Source organism: Prunus avium, chromosome 8 (assembly GCF_965620075.1).
Source record: "Prunus avium chromosome 8, drPruAviu1.hap1.1, whole genome shotgun sequence".
Lineage (NCBI taxonomy): Eukaryota > Viridiplantae > Streptophyta > Magnoliopsida > Rosales > Rosaceae > Prunus > Prunus avium.
In genome coordinates this window covers 24371849-24389154 of record NC_142291.1, presented here as the reverse complement: position 1 = coordinate 24389154, position 17306 = coordinate 24371849, and the positions used below count along the sequence as shown (strand labels likewise).

The 17306-nt window shown below is 36.6% G+C and overlaps 3 protein-coding genes and 1 pseudogene across 3 annotated transcripts; 2 read left to right on the top strand and 2 right to left on the bottom strand.

Annotated features, from left to right (window-relative positions):
• Nucleotides 1–626: 626 nt before the first annotated feature.
• On the bottom strand, nucleotides 627–1477 carry LOC110774618 (uncharacterized). Its single transcript, XM_021979181.2, has one exon. It carries the CDS (start codon nucleotides 1430–1432, stop codon nucleotides 761–763), a length of 672 nt encoding a protein of 223 aa, XP_021834873.2. The 5' UTR covers nucleotides 1433–1477; the 3' UTR covers nucleotides 627–760.
• A 949-nt stretch (nucleotides 1478–2426) lies between these two features.
• Nucleotides 2427–3192, top strand: LOC110774623 (uncharacterized). The gene has a single exon (XM_021979186.2). The coding sequence runs from the start codon at nucleotides 2472–2474 to the stop codon at nucleotides 3012–3014; it is 543 nt and encodes a 180-aa protein (XP_021834878.1). The 5' UTR covers nucleotides 2427–2471; the 3' UTR covers nucleotides 3015–3192.
• A 1471-nt stretch (nucleotides 3193–4663) lies between these two features.
• On the bottom strand, nucleotides 4664–5571 carry LOC110774622 (uncharacterized). The gene has a single exon (XM_021979185.2). The coding sequence runs from the start codon at nucleotides 5505–5507 to the stop codon at nucleotides 4785–4787; it is 723 nt and encodes a 240-aa protein (XP_021834877.2). The 5' UTR covers nucleotides 5508–5571; the 3' UTR covers nucleotides 4664–4784.
• Nucleotides 5572–8910: 3339 nt separating this feature from the next.
• On the top strand, nucleotides 8911–11343 carry LOC148292357 (uncharacterized; annotated as a pseudogene).
• The last annotated feature ends 5963 nt before the right edge of the window (nucleotides 11344–17306 follow it).

Sequence of the window (17306 nt, the reverse complement as noted above, 5' to 3'; positions counted from 1 at the left end):
TGTCTGCATTCTGTAACTGAATGCATTCTCTTACTGATCAAAAGTTCAAGTTAGGAGAAAAATTAAAACGTAACACATTATTATAATCAAGTGAATTAGGGCTTTCCGAAGAACTTAAAAACAACAAACTGGAAAGAGTAACAGAAACTGAGAGGGGAGGAGATTTCTAAAGAATGTGCAACATCGGTTTGCATAACGATATGTACCTAATCAATATGAACAGGGGAACCTTCCAGGGGCTCAAACACTTACTGATTAGTTGTTTTAAGTACTCTGTTTTTCCCAATGATTAACATTAATAGTGTGAGTTGTAACAATTTAGAGCCCGTTTGATAACCATTTCAGTTTTAGTTTTTAGTTTTCATTTTTTGTGCTCGAGTATAGAGGGAAAAGAGGGAGAATGGAAGTGAGAATGAGGGAGGAGGGAAGAAGGAGTAACAAAAGTGAAAACAAAAACTAAAAACTGAAATCTATTTGAAATTATTTTGACTTTCAAGTTTAATATTTATGTTAAACAAAATATAGAGTTCTGTTTTTTCCATAACAATTTTCCAAATGAGCGAGTAAAGATACTATCAGACCGAAATTTAAAATATAAGAATAAATTAAGAATAATAATCCAACAGAAGCAACCATAAACACTCTTATGTATTAATACTCAAACGTAGCAGTACATGATAAGAAAGAAACACTGAAGAAGATATGATGATTACAAAGATATAAATAGTGAAACAAATTAATTAGAAATATTTTAAGAGAATCAAGGGAGGGTGGTTTTGTGAGGTGGGATGAGTGAAGGGAGGGGTGTGGCCTTGGGGAGGGTTGGGATGGAGGGCAATGTGGGCTTAGGTAGCTCAGCTGGGAGATGTGGCAGAGGTGGAATTTCAGGCAACTTTGGCACTTCAGGCTTCGGTAAAGTAGGGACATTGGGCACTGCTGGCAGCTCGGGCTTCGGCAAAGTTGGGAAATCGGGAAGTGGTGGCAATTCAGGCTTTGGAAGTTGAGGTAACTCATGCAAGGTTGGGGCATGGGGTATTTCAGCCAACTTATGGCCTTCCTTTGGCAAAGTTGGGACATGAGGTGCTGATGGTATTTCGGGTTTAGCCAATGGTGGCAGCTCAGGCTTTGGAAACTGCGGTAGCTCAGGCTTAGGAAGCGGTGGCAGCTCGGGTTTTGGCAACTGTGGAAGCTCAGGCTTAGGAAGTTGTGGAAGCTCAGGCTTAGGAAGTTGTGGCAGCTCAGGCTTTGGCAACTGTGGAAGCTCAGGCTTAGGCAATTGTGGCAGCTCAGGCTTTGGAAGCTCGGGCACTTGAGGCAAGGAAGTCTCGAGAAGAAAACGAGCCCCTGCAACCATTGATTTGGAGCTCATAAGTGAGAAGGCAAAGAGCAGAAGTAGTGGTAGGACAAAAGCCGGGAGGCGAAGATAGGCCATTTTTGGAGCTAGCTAATGACAAAAAGGATGATGAAACAGGTTATGAGTTGTGATTTTGCTTTTGCATCTAAACCAGTATTTATAGGTAGAGAAATGTTAAGAGCTAGACTTGAAAAACATCAAGGTCAAAGGGTGTTGGTGTTGTTAGCTCAACTTCTGCATATATATTGATCTTCTTTGTTTCTTTACTTAATTTCCACAAGTATATCTTGACAAGTTGACAGCCATATATATGGTAATTGTTTCCCATATAAGCTTTTGTATATCTGTTGTATTATATATATTAATCATGGCAATGTAGGACCCACAAAAGAATAATATTGACAGCTTTATTCTGTGGTTAATTAGATCTAAGTAATTAAATTAAGGGCTTAATGTAGATAAACGGACTCACTTAGGTTGGTGGTTGGCAGCAACCCCAACAGATCAACTGATGCTGGCTCCCTTTTGCTTTTCAGTCAGTCATGATATATTGGGTGATTTTGAAGATATAGTTTCTCGAATTTAGATCTCTCTCAAGTTTGAATTATGTTGATAACTTTTTGGTTGTGTTTATTTGGGATCATTGACAATAGTTCTCACAACGGCGCTAGTTAAAAAGTTGAATTCCACATGGTTACATCGTATACACGTGTTATAACATGAGTGGATGACTTGGTTTATTTTCTCCCTTTTCAGAGAATAGTATTAATAAATATCCACTTATATTATAAAACGTGACTTTACTACCATAGTATTCTATAATCACTCCAAAAAGTAATAGAAGACAAAATTGAAAATATGGTAGAAAAACAAAAGGAATATTGATTACTTGTCAAGTACAAAAAGGAAGTAGATGTATATGAAAGCAGTTCAGAAGTTGAACTAACAACAGCAATACCCTTCGACCAAACCTTTTTGAGATCTCCATGATTTTCAAGTCTAGCTCTTTACGTTTCTCTTTCTATAAATACTGGTTTAGATGCTCAAGCAAAATCACAACTCATAACCTTATCAAGAAAGAACTAAAGGTTTCAGAATTTCATAACTCGTCCAAAATATGGCCTATCTTCGCCTCCCGGCTTCTGTCATACCACTATTTCTGCTCTTTACCTTCTCACTTATGAGCTCCAAAACAATGGTTGCCGGGGCTCGCTTTCTTCTCGAGACTTCCTTGCCTCAAGTGCCCGAACTTCCAAAGCCTGAGCTGCCACCACTCCATAAACCTGAGCTTCCACAGTTGCCAAAGCCTGAGCTGCCACAGTTGCCGAAGCCAGAGCTGCCAACATTGCCGAAGCCAGAGCTGCCAACATTGCCGAAACCCGAATTGCCACCAGTACCCTATGTTCCAACTTTGCCAAAGCCGAAAGGTCTCAAGTTGGCAGAAGAGCCCCATTTCCCTGAGCTTCCAAAGCCTGAATTGCCACCACTTCCTAATTTCCCAACTTTGCCAAAGCCTGAGTTGCCAAAGTTGCCTGAAATTCCACCTCTTCCCCATCTCCCAGCTGACCTACCTAAGCCCACATTGCCCTCCATCCCAACCCTCCCCAAGGACACACCCCTCCCTTCTCTCATTCCACCCCCCAAAACCACCCTTCCTTGAATATTCTTAAATATTTGTCTTAGTTAAATTGTTTCACTATTTATATCTATGTCAGGGTTTATGGCATACACATATCTTTGTAATCATTATGTCATGTCCTGTGTTTCTTTCTGATAATGTATTGCTACATATGAGTATTAATGCTTAAGTGTTCTTATTCTTACTACTGTTGGGTTGTTATTCTTAATATTCATTCTTACACTTGTGTATGCGTATAAGAACGAATGAACTACATTTATCTTACTCTTTCCAATTTTTTGTGTTTTTAAGCTTTCAAGTCAGCCCTAATAATAGCTCTCAAATCAATGAAGATTCAAAGTTGATTAATTTAGGGCCTGTTTGATAATCATTTTTACTTTTTAGTTTTCATTTTTTGTGCTAGAGTATAGAGGAAAAAGAAGGAGAATGGAAGTGAGAATGAGAGCGGAGATTGGATCAAGAGGGAATATGAGAGGGGAGGATGAGAGGGAGGAGTAACAAAAGTGAAAACAAAAACAAAAACTGAAATCTATTTGAAATTATTTTCACTTTTAAGTTCTTGTTTTCACTTTTGTTACTCCTCCTCCCCTCTCATCATCTCTCTCAATGTCATCCTCACTCCCATTCTCACTCTCATTTTCCTCTATATTCTAGCACAAAAAAATGAAAAAAATAAAAACTAAAATTGAAATGGTTATCAAACGGGCCCTTAGAAATCAAAATTTGAAACCGAGTTAGGTATATGATCCCCGATTGGAAAGAGCTTAAAAGGGAACTAAGCACAATTAAAATTACAAAGCCAACTTGCTAATGATTAGTTTTCTTTTTATTAAGCTCATAATTTCATACATATACATGCCCTATTTACTTAGTCATTTTGCTTAGTTTCTTAGAATTCTGAGTCATTTACCTCTCTTTGTGTGTTTTGTAGGTAAATAGAGGAAGACAACATAATTCATGCAATTCAAGCATGTTAAGGCTTGGATAAATGGAAGAAGAGCTTAAAGACAAACCCAATTTCGGCTACACTCCCTTGTCAGTCCAGTTTCGTAAGTCCTATTGCAGGCCTTATTTTAGCGATCTACACAGCTCAAATGAGGAGACATTCTTGAGTAAAGTTGGTCCAATGGGTCTCTACTACAACATATCAAAACTGAGAGGGGAGGAGATTTCTAAAGAACAAAATCGGTTTCCATAACCATATGTATCTAATCAATATGAATAGGGAAACCTTGCAGGGGCTCAAGCACTTACTGATTAGTTGTCTGAAGTACCCTGTTTTTGCCAATGATTAACATTAATAGTGTGAGCTGTAAAAATTTAGGCCCATTTGATAACCATTTCAATTTTAGTTTTCAGTTTTCATTTTTTGTGCTAGAGTATAGAGGGAAACGAGGGAGAATGGAAGTGAGAATGAGAGTGAAGATCAGATTGAGAGGGAAGATGAGAGGGGAGGAGGGAAGAAGGAAGAACAAAAGTGAAAACAAAAACTAAAAACTGAAATCTTTTTGAAATTGTTTTCACTTTCAAGTTTTATATTTATGTTAAACAAAATATAGAGTTCAGTTTTTTCCATATCAATTTTCCAAATGAGCGAGTAAAGATACTATCAGACGAAATTTAAAGTATAAGAATAAATTAAGAATATATCCAACATAAGTAACCATAAACACTCTTATGCATTAATACTCAAATGTAGCAGTACATGATAAGAAAGAAACATTGGAGAAGACATGATGATTACAAAGATATAAATAGGGAAACAAATTAATTAGAAATATTTTAAGAGAATCAAGGGAGGGTGGTTTTGTGAGGTGGGAAGAGTGAAGGGAGGGGTGTGGCCTTGGGGAGGGTTGGGACAGAGGGCAATGTGGGCTTAGGTAGCTCAGTTGGGAGATGTGGCAGAGGTGGAATTTCAGGCAACTTTGGCACTTCAGGCTTTGGTAAAGTAGGGACATTGGGCACTGCTGCTGGCAGCTCGGGCTTCGGCAAAGTTGGGAAATCGGGAAGTGGTGGCAATTCAGGCTTTGGAAGTTGAGGTAACTCATGCAAGGTTGGGGCATGGGGTATTTCAGCCAACCTATGGCCTTCCTTTGGCAAAGTTGGGACATGAGGTGCTGATGGTATTTCGGGTTTAGCCAATGGTGGCAGCTCAGGCTTTGGAAACTGCGGTAGCTCAGGCTTAGGAAGCGGTGGCAGCTCAGGCTTTGGAAACTGCGGTAGCTCAGGCTTAGGAAGCGGTGGCAGCTCGGGCTTTGGCAATTGTGGAAGCTCAGGCTTAGGAAGTTGTGGCAGCTCAGGCTTAGGCAATTGTGGCAGCTCAGGCTTTGGCAACTGTGGAAGCTCAGGCTTAGGCAATTGTGGCAGCTCAGGCTTTGGAAGCTCGGGCACTTGAGGCAAGGGAGTCTCGAGAAGAAAGCGAGCCCCTGCAACCATTGTTTCGGAGCTCATAAGTGAGAAGGCAAAGAGCAGAAGTAGTGGTAGGACAAAAGCCGGGAGGCGAAGATAGGCCATTTTGGAGCTAGCTAGCTAATGACAAAGGATGATGAATCAGATTATGAAAGATATATAGTTGTTTTAAAGGTTATGAGTTGTGATTTTGCTTTTGCATCTAAACCAGTATTTATAGATAGAGAAATGTAAAGAGCTAGACTTGAAAAACATCAAGGTCAAAGGGTATTGGTATTGTTAGCTCAACTTCTGCATATGTATTGATCTTCTTTGTTTTTCACTTAATTTCCACAAGTATATCTTGACAAGTTGACAACCATATATATAATAAGCTTTTGTATATCTGTTGTAATATAGATCTTGGCAATGTAGGACCTACAAAAGAATAATACTGATGGCTTTATTCTGGCATGGGCTTAATGTAGATAAACAGACTCACTTAGGTTGGTGGTTGGCAGCAACCCCAACATCAACTGCTGGCTCCCTTTTGCTTTTCAGTCTTTCATGAAATTTTGGTTGATTTTGAAGATATAGTTTCTTGAATTTAGATCTCCCTCAAGTTTGAATTATGTTGATTATTTTTTTGGTTGTGTTTATTTGGGATCATTGACAATAGTTCTCACCACAGCACTAGTTAAAAAGTTAAATCCCATATAATACATCTATACACGTGTTATAATATGAGTGGACGATATGGTTTATTTTCTCCCTTTTAAGAGAATAGTATCGATAAATATCCACTTATATTATAAAACATGGCCTTAATAAGTTACTACCGTAGTATTCTATAATTACTCTAAAAAGTAATCAAAGACAAAATTGAAATATGGTAGAAAAACAAAAGGAATATTGATTACTTGTCAAGTACAGAAAGGAAGTAGATATATATGAATGCAGTTCAGAATTTGAACTAACAACACCAATACCCTTCGACCAAACCTTTTGAGATCTCCATGTTTTTCAAGTCTTGCTCTTTACGTTTCTCTTTCTATAATACTGGTTTAGATGCTCACGCAAAATCACAACTCTCATAACCTTATCAAGAACTAAGGCTTTCAGAATTTCATACCTCGTCCAAAATATGGCCTATCTTCGCCTCCCGGCTTCTGTCCTATCACTACTTCTGCTCTTTACCTTCTCACTTATGAGCTCCAAAACTGTTAGTATGAAAATTGTATTGTCATTTCCTAGACTCTAGCATAAGTTGAGAAGTAGTGTGTGAATTATGTTTATTGGAAGATTTGGCGCAACACATTCAATCCCGGATTTTCAAAGTGTGACTTGATCGATATGAGAAAATTGATTTCAGGTAAACCATGACATAATCATGCATTCAGTATAGGATTCCTAGTTGGAATTATTTTCACTCAAGTATTTTTATGTTAATCCTATTTTTAATAGGACTAGATTTTATCTCTTGATATTATTTCCTACTTGATTGGTCTAATTCATTTGTTTTAATAGATATTATTTTTCTATTAAAGTTTAGTTGGTTGGCGTCTTTTCTAAGAATCCATTTTGATCAAAACTAATAATCATAATTGATTAACATATGTGGTCCTGTACGTCTTTACTATGAGATTATATTGGATCAAGTTTTGGGGTCATAGTTGAAGAGGTTTGCTGTGAGTTCATATTGCATCAGGTTTTGTAGTGTGGTAGTTGAAGAAGGTTGAAAGTCTTTGTTGAATTGGATTGGTTGTCACGTGGTTCTCTCTCTCTAGCAGAGCCGGTCCTGAGCTCTCAAGGGCCTAGGGCGAAAATCTAAAGTGTGCCCATGTACACACATTAATAACTGAAACTGTAGTTTTTTTTTAAAAATAAACTAAGCATTGATTTTTTTAAGAAAATATTTTTCTAAAGATCCTTTTTAGACTTTGACGTATGTCTTATTTTTCTTTTTTGTCTTTTTAAGATTTTCAGAGTTTTAAATTTTATATTAAATAGAACTAATGACAATAAAAATCTAAACAATCACCACAACAAGTTAGAGGCAATAGCAATAAAGAAACTAAAATATGATCAATCACACTCAAGCATGAAATGTTCAACTCTAATAATTTAACTAATAAACAAAGAACAATATAACATCTAGGTTTTGTGCATATTTTTCCCTTCAAATATAATCACATAAAACTAAACTAAACTAAACATTCAATTCTCATCCTCTAAACATTCAATGCTCATATAAAATTTAAAAAAACTTTCAAATCAACTTAAAATATAAAAAAAATTAAGAAAACTAACAAAACATATTGACAGAATATGGTGGTTAATTTATTAATATGAAGAAGATAGTGTGTGAGTAAAATTGCTGAGCCAAAAACAAAAGGCACTCAACCAAACCAACTCAAAAGGAAAAGAATGAGAAAAAAAAAACAAACGAAAGTTTTGATACCTCTTCAAAAATCCAAATTGCAAAATATCAAGTAGTACCACCTTCATTCAATTGTGCTCTCTTCAAGATGGCCAAGACCCATAGAAGAAATACCATTTCGACCAAAAATGAGATAGAAGAAATACCAGTTCCTTTTTAAAAGTATTTTTTTACTTTGGCTTTGACAGCTGGTTGAAACCCACAGATTGAAGAATCAATCACTTTGATTTTGCCCAACAGTCACTGGCGAACCCATAATTTTTTTTAGCGGAGGTGTAATATTGACTAAGTATGAAAAATAGTTTTTCGGAATAATCATTTTCTCAAGATAATTTTTGGCGGCTTTTGTTCCTCTCACATCAAATAAGAAAACTTGATTTTATGGGATTTTAGTATGAAGTATATATTGACTTAATGAGCCATCATTTTTAGCCTAAATCATATTTTGCACTAAAACCGAATTTTCATATTTTGATTTGGTGGGAATTTGATTTTCTAGTATTTTTATTTGAATCCAAATGGGGGGTACTTCCTTATTTACATTGTAAACTTAAGTAAATGGAGTAATATAAAAATAAATAAAAGTAAAAGGACCAAGACATTTACTTCAATGTTGAAGATGGAAATAAGGTAATCTCTAATGTTGAGCATCTGTTTAATTTCTTCTCTTTTTTTAATTTTTTTTAATTTTTCCTTTTTCAGATATATATATGTTGACCAATATATATATATATATATATAGACTAAGAAAAATTTGTGCCCCATTGTATTTTGGGCCCCGGGCTGTGGCCCTGGTAGCCCTGGGCTAGGGCCAGCTCTGCTCTCTAGTTAGAGAATCCTACTTTGCATAAAAGCATTGGTTGTTTCTTTTTCGAAGTGAAGCTTTTCAAGGCATTTGCATCCTTGAGTATATTGAATCTTTTTGAAAAGCTGCCGTGCTTATTGTTTGTACCCAATTTTGGTCAATGGACCAAAAATGGTTACCTCCCCAAAAAGGAGCATGGCAAGGGCCCAAGCCCAATAGTTGTCTGCAGGATGAATTTTTCAAGAAGATTTTTTCTTGTTTAAAATAAACACCAAGACAAAAAAATGAAGCCCAAGAGCAGAGGGCCCAAAGCGATTGGACTACTGAGAAATGGGAAATCGGAAGCTGTTCCAAACCCACGCGAAGTTGGAGAAGGACCATCAACATTTAATGACGATTTGACTTTTCCCCCTTCCAGTAAGAAAAGCCAGCCGCCTAAGGAAGCCACCAAGCCAGGTAAGAAGCCAACTTGCACATCAAATCGCCAAGTACGAAACGCTTCAAACCAGAGAACTGTTTCGAAGGACCGACGGTTCTCGTCAGAAAAACTCAATCACCCCCGCTATGGACCAATTCAGGACGTCAAGTCAGCAAACTGACTTTGGACAACAGCCAAATATCCTTGCTCAGTCATCATCACTTGAGACCTCTTCTGTTCCTATAAATAGAGAGCTCCCAGCACGGAAGAAGGGGACTCTCTCTCCAAAAGCCAGACGCAACGTCTTGTAAAACACTCAAAAAAGCACTTAAGATATTCCAATCGACTCGCTCGGATTTCAGATAGCCAGACGACCTCTGTGTTCATCTTTTTATTTCTCTGCCATCTTCATGGTACGATTAATTTCTGAAAATGTTCAGTTTGAATTTGTATAATTTAGCCGGCTATAAACCTTAGATCACCATGATAATGTACTTCATAGTTGGAATTAATGAGCAAGGATCTTTACTGTTTCTGTCGTCGGTTTAAGAACTGGATGAATAAGAATGATGGAACTCGTATCTAAAGAACCCTGTTATGCTTGAATATGTGTTCATTTCTATACTCGCAATATTTAAGTATTTTCTCGTTTATATCCTATAATATCATAAAATGTTTTAGCCCGAATCAGACCTCATAGGTCTAAGGGATATGACCCAGTTGGGCCCGAAAATAACATAGTTGGGCCCGAATTCGTGATTAATTCCTATATAAATATATTTAAAATTCAAATTTAGGTTTGTAAGCCCGCGCGAGGTGTTTACTGACCAAGAACTCTGTCTTTTTCCCCTGCTTGGATAGGTGTTGCTCGCACCAATCAAAGCCGACATATACACGAGAGAAAGAATGGTGAAGTCCTCTTAACTGAGGCATAGAAAAGAACTAATCCAGGCCAGTACCCCACTTGGAGCACAATGGCTTGAGCAGAGGTCCAGAAAGAAGGCGCAAACTCCACAAAACACTCATCACACTTGTTTATACCAAGTCTGTTGGACTGGTCTTCTACCCAACAGTGGCACGCCTATAAAGCAGAACTCATGAATCAGGAGGAATCTAAAAGTTAAGCCCAAAGCAGGGCTGGACTGGATTTTTGTCAACCTGATTCAACTTTCAATTTTGTTGAACTTTGAAATAACATCTGCGTGGGCCAAAAAGATACAATCGGGGCATTGGTGTCGGTCTAGCAGCTGCCGTATTCTTCCGAGCACGCATATCGCGACATTTGGTGAAAAGAATACCTGACAGGAAAAGAGACCAACACTTATTTTCTTAGATAAATCATCAAGTATTTCTTGTTTACTTGGGTGATTTATCAAATCCTTTCTTCATTCATATTGCATTCATATGCATGTCAGTGACTCATACGGTTGAGGGCACCAAGACCGTCGTGGCGGTCTCCTCCAGCGAGCTTGAAGCAATTGTGACCAGTATTGCATTCAACATAAGGAGTGTCGAAGATCATCCCGTGACAAAAGTTGAGTTACGAAGAAGTCGGTAAACATTATCTAGAATGTGTCGAGGATAAGTGTGTGAGTACTTCTTGTAATCATCGTTCTATAGTGGATTTGTGTTGGACTGAGGAGTCCCGTGGATTTTCCCCAGAGGTGGGGTTTTACCACGTAAAGTAATTCTCTACGTGTTCTTCTGTTTTATGCCCAACACGTTTCAGGATGCTACCGAAGTTTATTTTTTGTGTATTGATTATAATCTTAAATTGGCCTATTCACCCCCTTGTAGGCATTTTTAGTCATCCTACAGGTATTTTCAAAAACAATGGTTGCCGGGGCTCGCTCTCTTTTCGAGACATCCTTGCCTCAAGTGCCCGAGCTTCCAAAGCTTGAGCTGCCACCACTCCATAAACCTGAGCTTCCACAGCTGCCAAAGCCTGAGCTGCCACAGTTGCCGAAGCTCGAACTGCCAACGTTGCCAAAGCCAGAGCTGCCAACATTCCCAAAACTCGAATTGCCATCGGTACCCCATGTTCCAACTTTGCCAAAGCCTGAAGGTCTCAAGTTTGGCAGAAGAGCCCCATGTCCCTGAACTTCCAAAGCCTGAATTGCCACCACTTCCTAATTTCCCAACTTTGCCAAAGCCTGAGTTGCCAAAGTTGCCTGAAATTCCACCTCTTCCCCATCTCCCAGCTGACCTACCTAAGCCCACATTGCCCTCCATCCCAACCCTCCCCAAGGACACACACCTCCCTTCTCTCATTCCACCCCACAAAACCACCCTTCCTTGAATATTCTTAAATATTTGTTTTAGTTAATTTGTTTCACTATTTATATCTATGTCAGGGTTTATGACATACACATATCTTTGTAATCATTATGTCATGTCCTGTGTTTCTTTCTGAACATGTATTGCTACATATGAGTATTAATGTATAAGGGTTCTTATTCTTACTACTGTTGGGTTATTATTCTTAATATTCATTCTTACACTTGTGTATGCGTATAAGAACGAATGAACTAAATTTATCTCACTCTTTCCATTTTTTGTTTGTTTGTGTTTTTAAGCTTTCAAGTCAGCCCTAATAATAGCTCTCAAATCAATGAGGATTCAAAATTGATTAATTTAGGGCCTGTTTGATAAACATTTCAATTTTAGTTTTTAGTTTTCATTTTTTTGTGCTAGTGTATAGAGTAAAGAGAGGGAGAATGGAAGTGAGAATGAGAGTGGAGAGATAGGATTGAGAGGGGAGGATGGGAGGGAAGAGTAACAAAAGTGAAAATAAAAACTAAAAATTAAATCTATTTGGAACAAAAGTTTGCATGTTAGGAATAAAAAATAATGTTTTGAAATAAAAATGTGCTTAGAACGAAAAGTAGCAGAAAATATATAATATATTGTTGGGCTTTTAAAATCATTTGGAGCCCCCTAAATTTTGGAGGTCCTGTGCGGTCCCATAGCCCGCACCTGTGCGGTCCCACAGGCTGGCTATGGAGATAACCTTCATGCAATAGAATTAATGTATTTCAATCCACATAGAACTAGGAACCTCTAAGCCTTTGTATGCTATTTAAACATTAATATCAGGCTGCCATACGAGATAGAATTTGAGTTCTTGATAAATAATAAGTCTATGCAATCCCTTATTGATTAGAAGATCACTTCAGTAGGTTTAAGACAATAAACCATCTTACATTCCTTTCACCCTTGTTTTGCTTGCTTGATAGGTGGTTAAATTATTGTCATCTCAAATAAATAAATGTATAAAAAGCAATTTATCTTAAATCCTACTGATTGAATATACTAATAGAGTCCCTCTAAATTATGTAACAAAGGTGGTCACTGTGATCATAGGCACGCCCTCTCTCTCACAGCGTCCGGGCCATCTCTTCTCCTCGGAGAGGAAAACTCCATCCTTTCGGTATAATTTGCATCTCCTTGAGACAATTTTACTTATTTAGGCACCAGTGTTCTCCGATTGACTGCCATTTATTTTGCAAGGTTCAAGGACGAGTTCATTCAAGAGGCCCAAGGATCTTCTTCGAATATTCCAAGGGTGAAAAATTGCAGAAACATACATAATCGAACTTGGTTGCTGTGTTATTTGGGTTTGAAATTTATTTTGGTATTCGGGTTTGGTTCTTTTGGTGAAATGACTTGAAGTTTCATATATGTATTTGAGGTTTTGATTGAATTGAATTTTATTGAAATTTCATATCTCTATGGCTTTGGTGCTGTTGGGGAGGAGGGATGGGCGTGGGTGGGATCTAGGTGGGAGGGAGGATTGGGGCAGCTGGGATATAATTTTTATTTATTATGTTTTTAAAATTTTCTAATTAGTTTTAATCATTAGAATATTTTTTTTAATCTATGTGGAGGTGGGCTCCACTTGGCACATCACCCCTCAATTGGTGGATAATTATCCATGTGTACTAAATTATAAAAACACCCGTGTCACGTCATCATAGGTAATAGACTTTTGGATAGGGGTGACAATTTCCGATACCACCCGTGTAGTACCTGCCAACCCGCTACAAAATAAAAGGAAATAGAGACTTCAGTGCACACACAAGGAGTTTTGTACCCCTCCTACTTTCATTCCTCTCAAAACACCTTACCCACCATGCTGCAAATAACTTTGTGATTATATGCTACACCATTGGATATTTATAATATTTCTAAACGTTGTTTTTCAAAGAAGTAGAATTTCACATGTATATAATTTGATATTTATATGTATAACAATTATATGCATAACTATTTTAGTAATTTACACATGTTTCTTTGCACATCATAACCAATTCTCACATTATTATGATCATGGAATTTTGTTTTGCTTTTTCCAATCAATAGAACAAACCAAAAAAATGCTCATGTCTAATTTTTTTCTACTTCTCTTAAGCTCTCATATCATTATCATCAATCCCACTCTCTCTCTATGGTTTCTCCTACTAAAAAAATAATTAATGGATTCAAAACCGAATTCCACTGGTTACTAGTTGCTACTACTTTTTATTAAACATGTTATTAGCTAGGTAACCTGTTTAAGATGATCCAAACCTAACACGACACGTTTATTAAATGGGTTGGGTTTTGGTTGAGCATTCTTGACACGTTTATTAAAATGTCTTTGTTCCTGTCCAGTCCATTACTGATAATCTCTTGCTTTTGAGCTCATGCATTCAGTCAACAAAAAAAGACGAATAAAGGAGCCAAAGGTTGTTGTGAAGGGGATGCAAGATTGGACTGAAATGCCCCTCCATATTAAAGTAATTTGACAAAAAATTGGGGATTGTCCTTAAATTGCTCAGAATTGAAACTACCTGGACAAAATTGATCAAATTGAAACGACAAGTACATAAATGGTAAAAGTGGCAAACTACGGGGACCAAAAATAACTTTTTGCCATATTATTATTTACTCGGTGGATGGGAAGATAATGGGTATTTTAGGAATAATGGTGGGTGCAAAGATAAGAGTATGTTTTTTCAAATTTATATAGTGGGTGGGCCAAAAAATTAGGACAAAAGTGAAAATAGCAACACTCTAATAATATTATTAAGAACATGTGAATTGCCATTTTCTTCTTTGTTTCTTATCTCCAACCTCTTTGAATCCACCTACCACCCGCATATTTTGTTTTCACTTTTTTCTCTTTTCTACACAAAGGGGTCGTTTGGTATTGTGGACTATCATAGACTAGACTAAATCTTGGGACTGTCTCGGATTAGCTCGAATTGGCCTAAGTTGGATTAAGTACTGACCAACGTTTGGTGCTACGTCGGACTAAGAAATTGGATTGTAAAAATATTGAAGACCTATGTTTGGTGTTGTGTCAGACTAAAAAATAATAATTTTAATATTTAAAAATAATAATTTTTAAATAATTAAATGTAAGTTTTTTTGTTATTATAATTACCAAATTGACATGTGCATTTATTTTCCTCCAAACCAAAGGCTTTTCATTTGTTGTTAAAGTTATAAATTCCATCGAGTTTATGTATAATTGAGTCTTTATTTGTATGCAAACGCAAAGAATTTGATTAATGTATCAATAACAACCACCTACCTCAACTCATGCTTCAAGAATTTCAAGAGATGCATATATACAAAACTTAGAATTTACATGTAGATGTCAATGTCAGAATTTCTTCATATATGCAAAAGTTAGAAATTCTTCTTATATGCCAAAGTCATCTACATGACTAAGAAATTAGAGGTTCAGTTCACTACACACAGTTCTACCATTAATACATAAAAATAAACATCCAGAATTTCAAAATGAAACGGTGGCAATACAATGGCAATACACATCAGTCGTGGCATTTGCCAATTAAATCACATATTTGGTTACAATTGTATTTTTTCTTCTTTGTAAGGGGAAACGATAAAACCATGGAAACTAGAGATTGACAAATTTCCTTCTAACTTGCCTTTCATAAATTGATGAACTAACAATGTTATCTCATTACATCTTAAGATATACAGAACATTCAATCACAACTGAAACCAATTTCAAAATAAAAACCAATACCAAAACAGAAACCAATATCACAACTGAAAATGATAACCAATACCAGAACTCAAAATAGAAACCAAAATAGAATTCAAAACAAAAACCAATATCACAACTCAGAAATTTATCTGTGGCATTTGGCATTGTTCAAACAGTTAAAGAAGCACAGTCTCAGAGAAGAAGAAGAGCAAGACAATGGAACTGGATAAATGCAAGAGCTGTCAACAAACCTTGAAGTTTTCCAAGAACCCTTTTCACGGCACCAACACAACCTTGGCATGATACCAACCTTGAGGACTGTAACAAATCCAAGATTGAATTATGAAAAATAGAGAAAACAAAGATCCAACATATGCCAACTTTACAGTATCAAACTTATGTTAAAATATTGGCATTCTCATGAAATTTACAAACTCTCCAATCACTTTTGGACATATCCTCCACCTCAAGACATAATCAATTTATGTAATTCATTCAAAAATCACATCCCAAAACAGAACAAAACAAATTCAGATCATAATAGATTCTTGAAGGTTCATAACGCTTTCAAGTGGCCTGAATGTTCCTTTATATTAGATCAAACAATTCCTATAAAACCAAGAGACCATTGAACCAAATAATTGTGTTTCTTTAATTGTTTTTTGTCAGAATAAAAACCTAACTCAATAATCAAATTTCAATAAGCAAAAGAAAAACTTCAAAATCATTGTAGACTGGACAAACTTCAAGCATAATATTCCTTAAGACAAACTGAGAAATATTTGTTGCACAATCCCAAAATTTTGGTTCAAAAAGTTATTGTATAATTCCACTGAAATAAAATTCACTACAGAAGTTGAAAATATTATTTATAAATAGAGAGAGTAAAATTTTAAATTAAACCCGAAATTATGTTTCAACAAATTTTTGTACAATCTCACTCAAATTTGACTTGGAGGGACTTGAACTCACATCAAGCACCAAAAATCCCAACCCAGATATGAAATTGAAACAAGGAGAAGAAAACCCAAATAATAGATGGGTATGAAAGAAACCAGGAGTTTATCAAACCCACACAGATCCAAACAAGCAAACCCAATCTATTTCATCAAACCCACACAGATCCAAACACAAAAATGGAAGATTTTTCCTTTTTCTTGCCTAAAATTCTCAGCAACCAAACAGAGGATAGATAGAAAATAACAACCCAGCAAACAATCTAACAATCAAATTTCTCAATAACACCCAAAGAAAAAGCAATACCCATGAAAAATTATGCAGATAGAGAGAGCATATGAGAAAAGTGGAAGAAGGAATAAGAGAGGTATCAAAAGGAAGAGACACGAAAAACTAGCCTGGGAGCAGTCGATGTTGAACTAAGGAGAGGTGGAGTCGCGAACGCGAACTAGATAGAGAGGCGGAGTTGCGAATGAGGGAGAGAGGCGGAGTTGCGAACGAGAGAGAGAGGCGGAGTTGCGTGTTCTCAATATAGCGAAGGGCTTATTTTGCGAACCAAATTTCAGGCTCTCTGTATAAGGAGAGCGAGTGAGGAGGTTTTTTTACTGTTGGACTCCACAATCCCATTTAACTTAGTCCCCCATCTTACCACCATCTTACCAAACATGGGCTTCAAGTCCTATTTAGCACAGTCTAAGGTAGTGAGGCCCACCAAACGTGCCCAAAAAGGACACTGTAGGACAACTTGAGGTGACTGCTCTTATGAAAAGGGCACCCCACCACATCCAAGGACAAAATAGTAGATTGTATCTTTTAATGGTTTGTTTTTTGTTATTAATTCAAGTTCTCAAGTTTTTAAATAATATATATATATATATATATATATATTAATTTTAATTGGTTAACACATGTTTTAAATATTTTTTCATGTGAAGTAACTGAAAATGCAAACTTTGCATAATAGATTGACTAAATTGGCTAAACTCAAGCGAACGGGTCCATAACTTAGTGGTAAGAGTATTTGCCTGCATATTAATGGTTTCAGGTTGAAACTCCAATGACACCTCCCCCCTCCCCCTTCTAAATGTTGACAAAAAAAAAAAGGAGCTAAACTCGAAACACAATGACAAAAATATATTCCAAATTAAAATGCAATGATTAAAAAGATATTTAACAAATTTTCTTTAAGTGAAAGGGTTTTATTTATTTGGTTGCCATGTATATATTCAGTGTCATTTTATAGTAAATATCTTTTAGTGGGGTTTCTCTTTGGTAACTGTCGTGTTTTTTTTTTTTTTTTA

Bases quoted from the DNA above. Each gene is read 5' to 3' on its own strand.
- LOC110774623 (XM_021979186.2), top strand. From the start codon at position 2,472: ATGGCCTATCTTCGCCTCCCGGCTTCTGTCATACCACTATTTCTGCTC.
- LOC110774618 (XM_021979181.2), bottom strand. From the start codon at position 1,432: ATGGCCTATCTTCGCCTCCCGGCTTTTGTCCTACCACTACTTCTGCTC.
- LOC110774622 (XM_021979185.2), bottom strand. From the start codon at position 5,507: ATGGCCTATCTTCGCCTCCCGGCTTTTGTCCTACCACTACTTCTGCTC.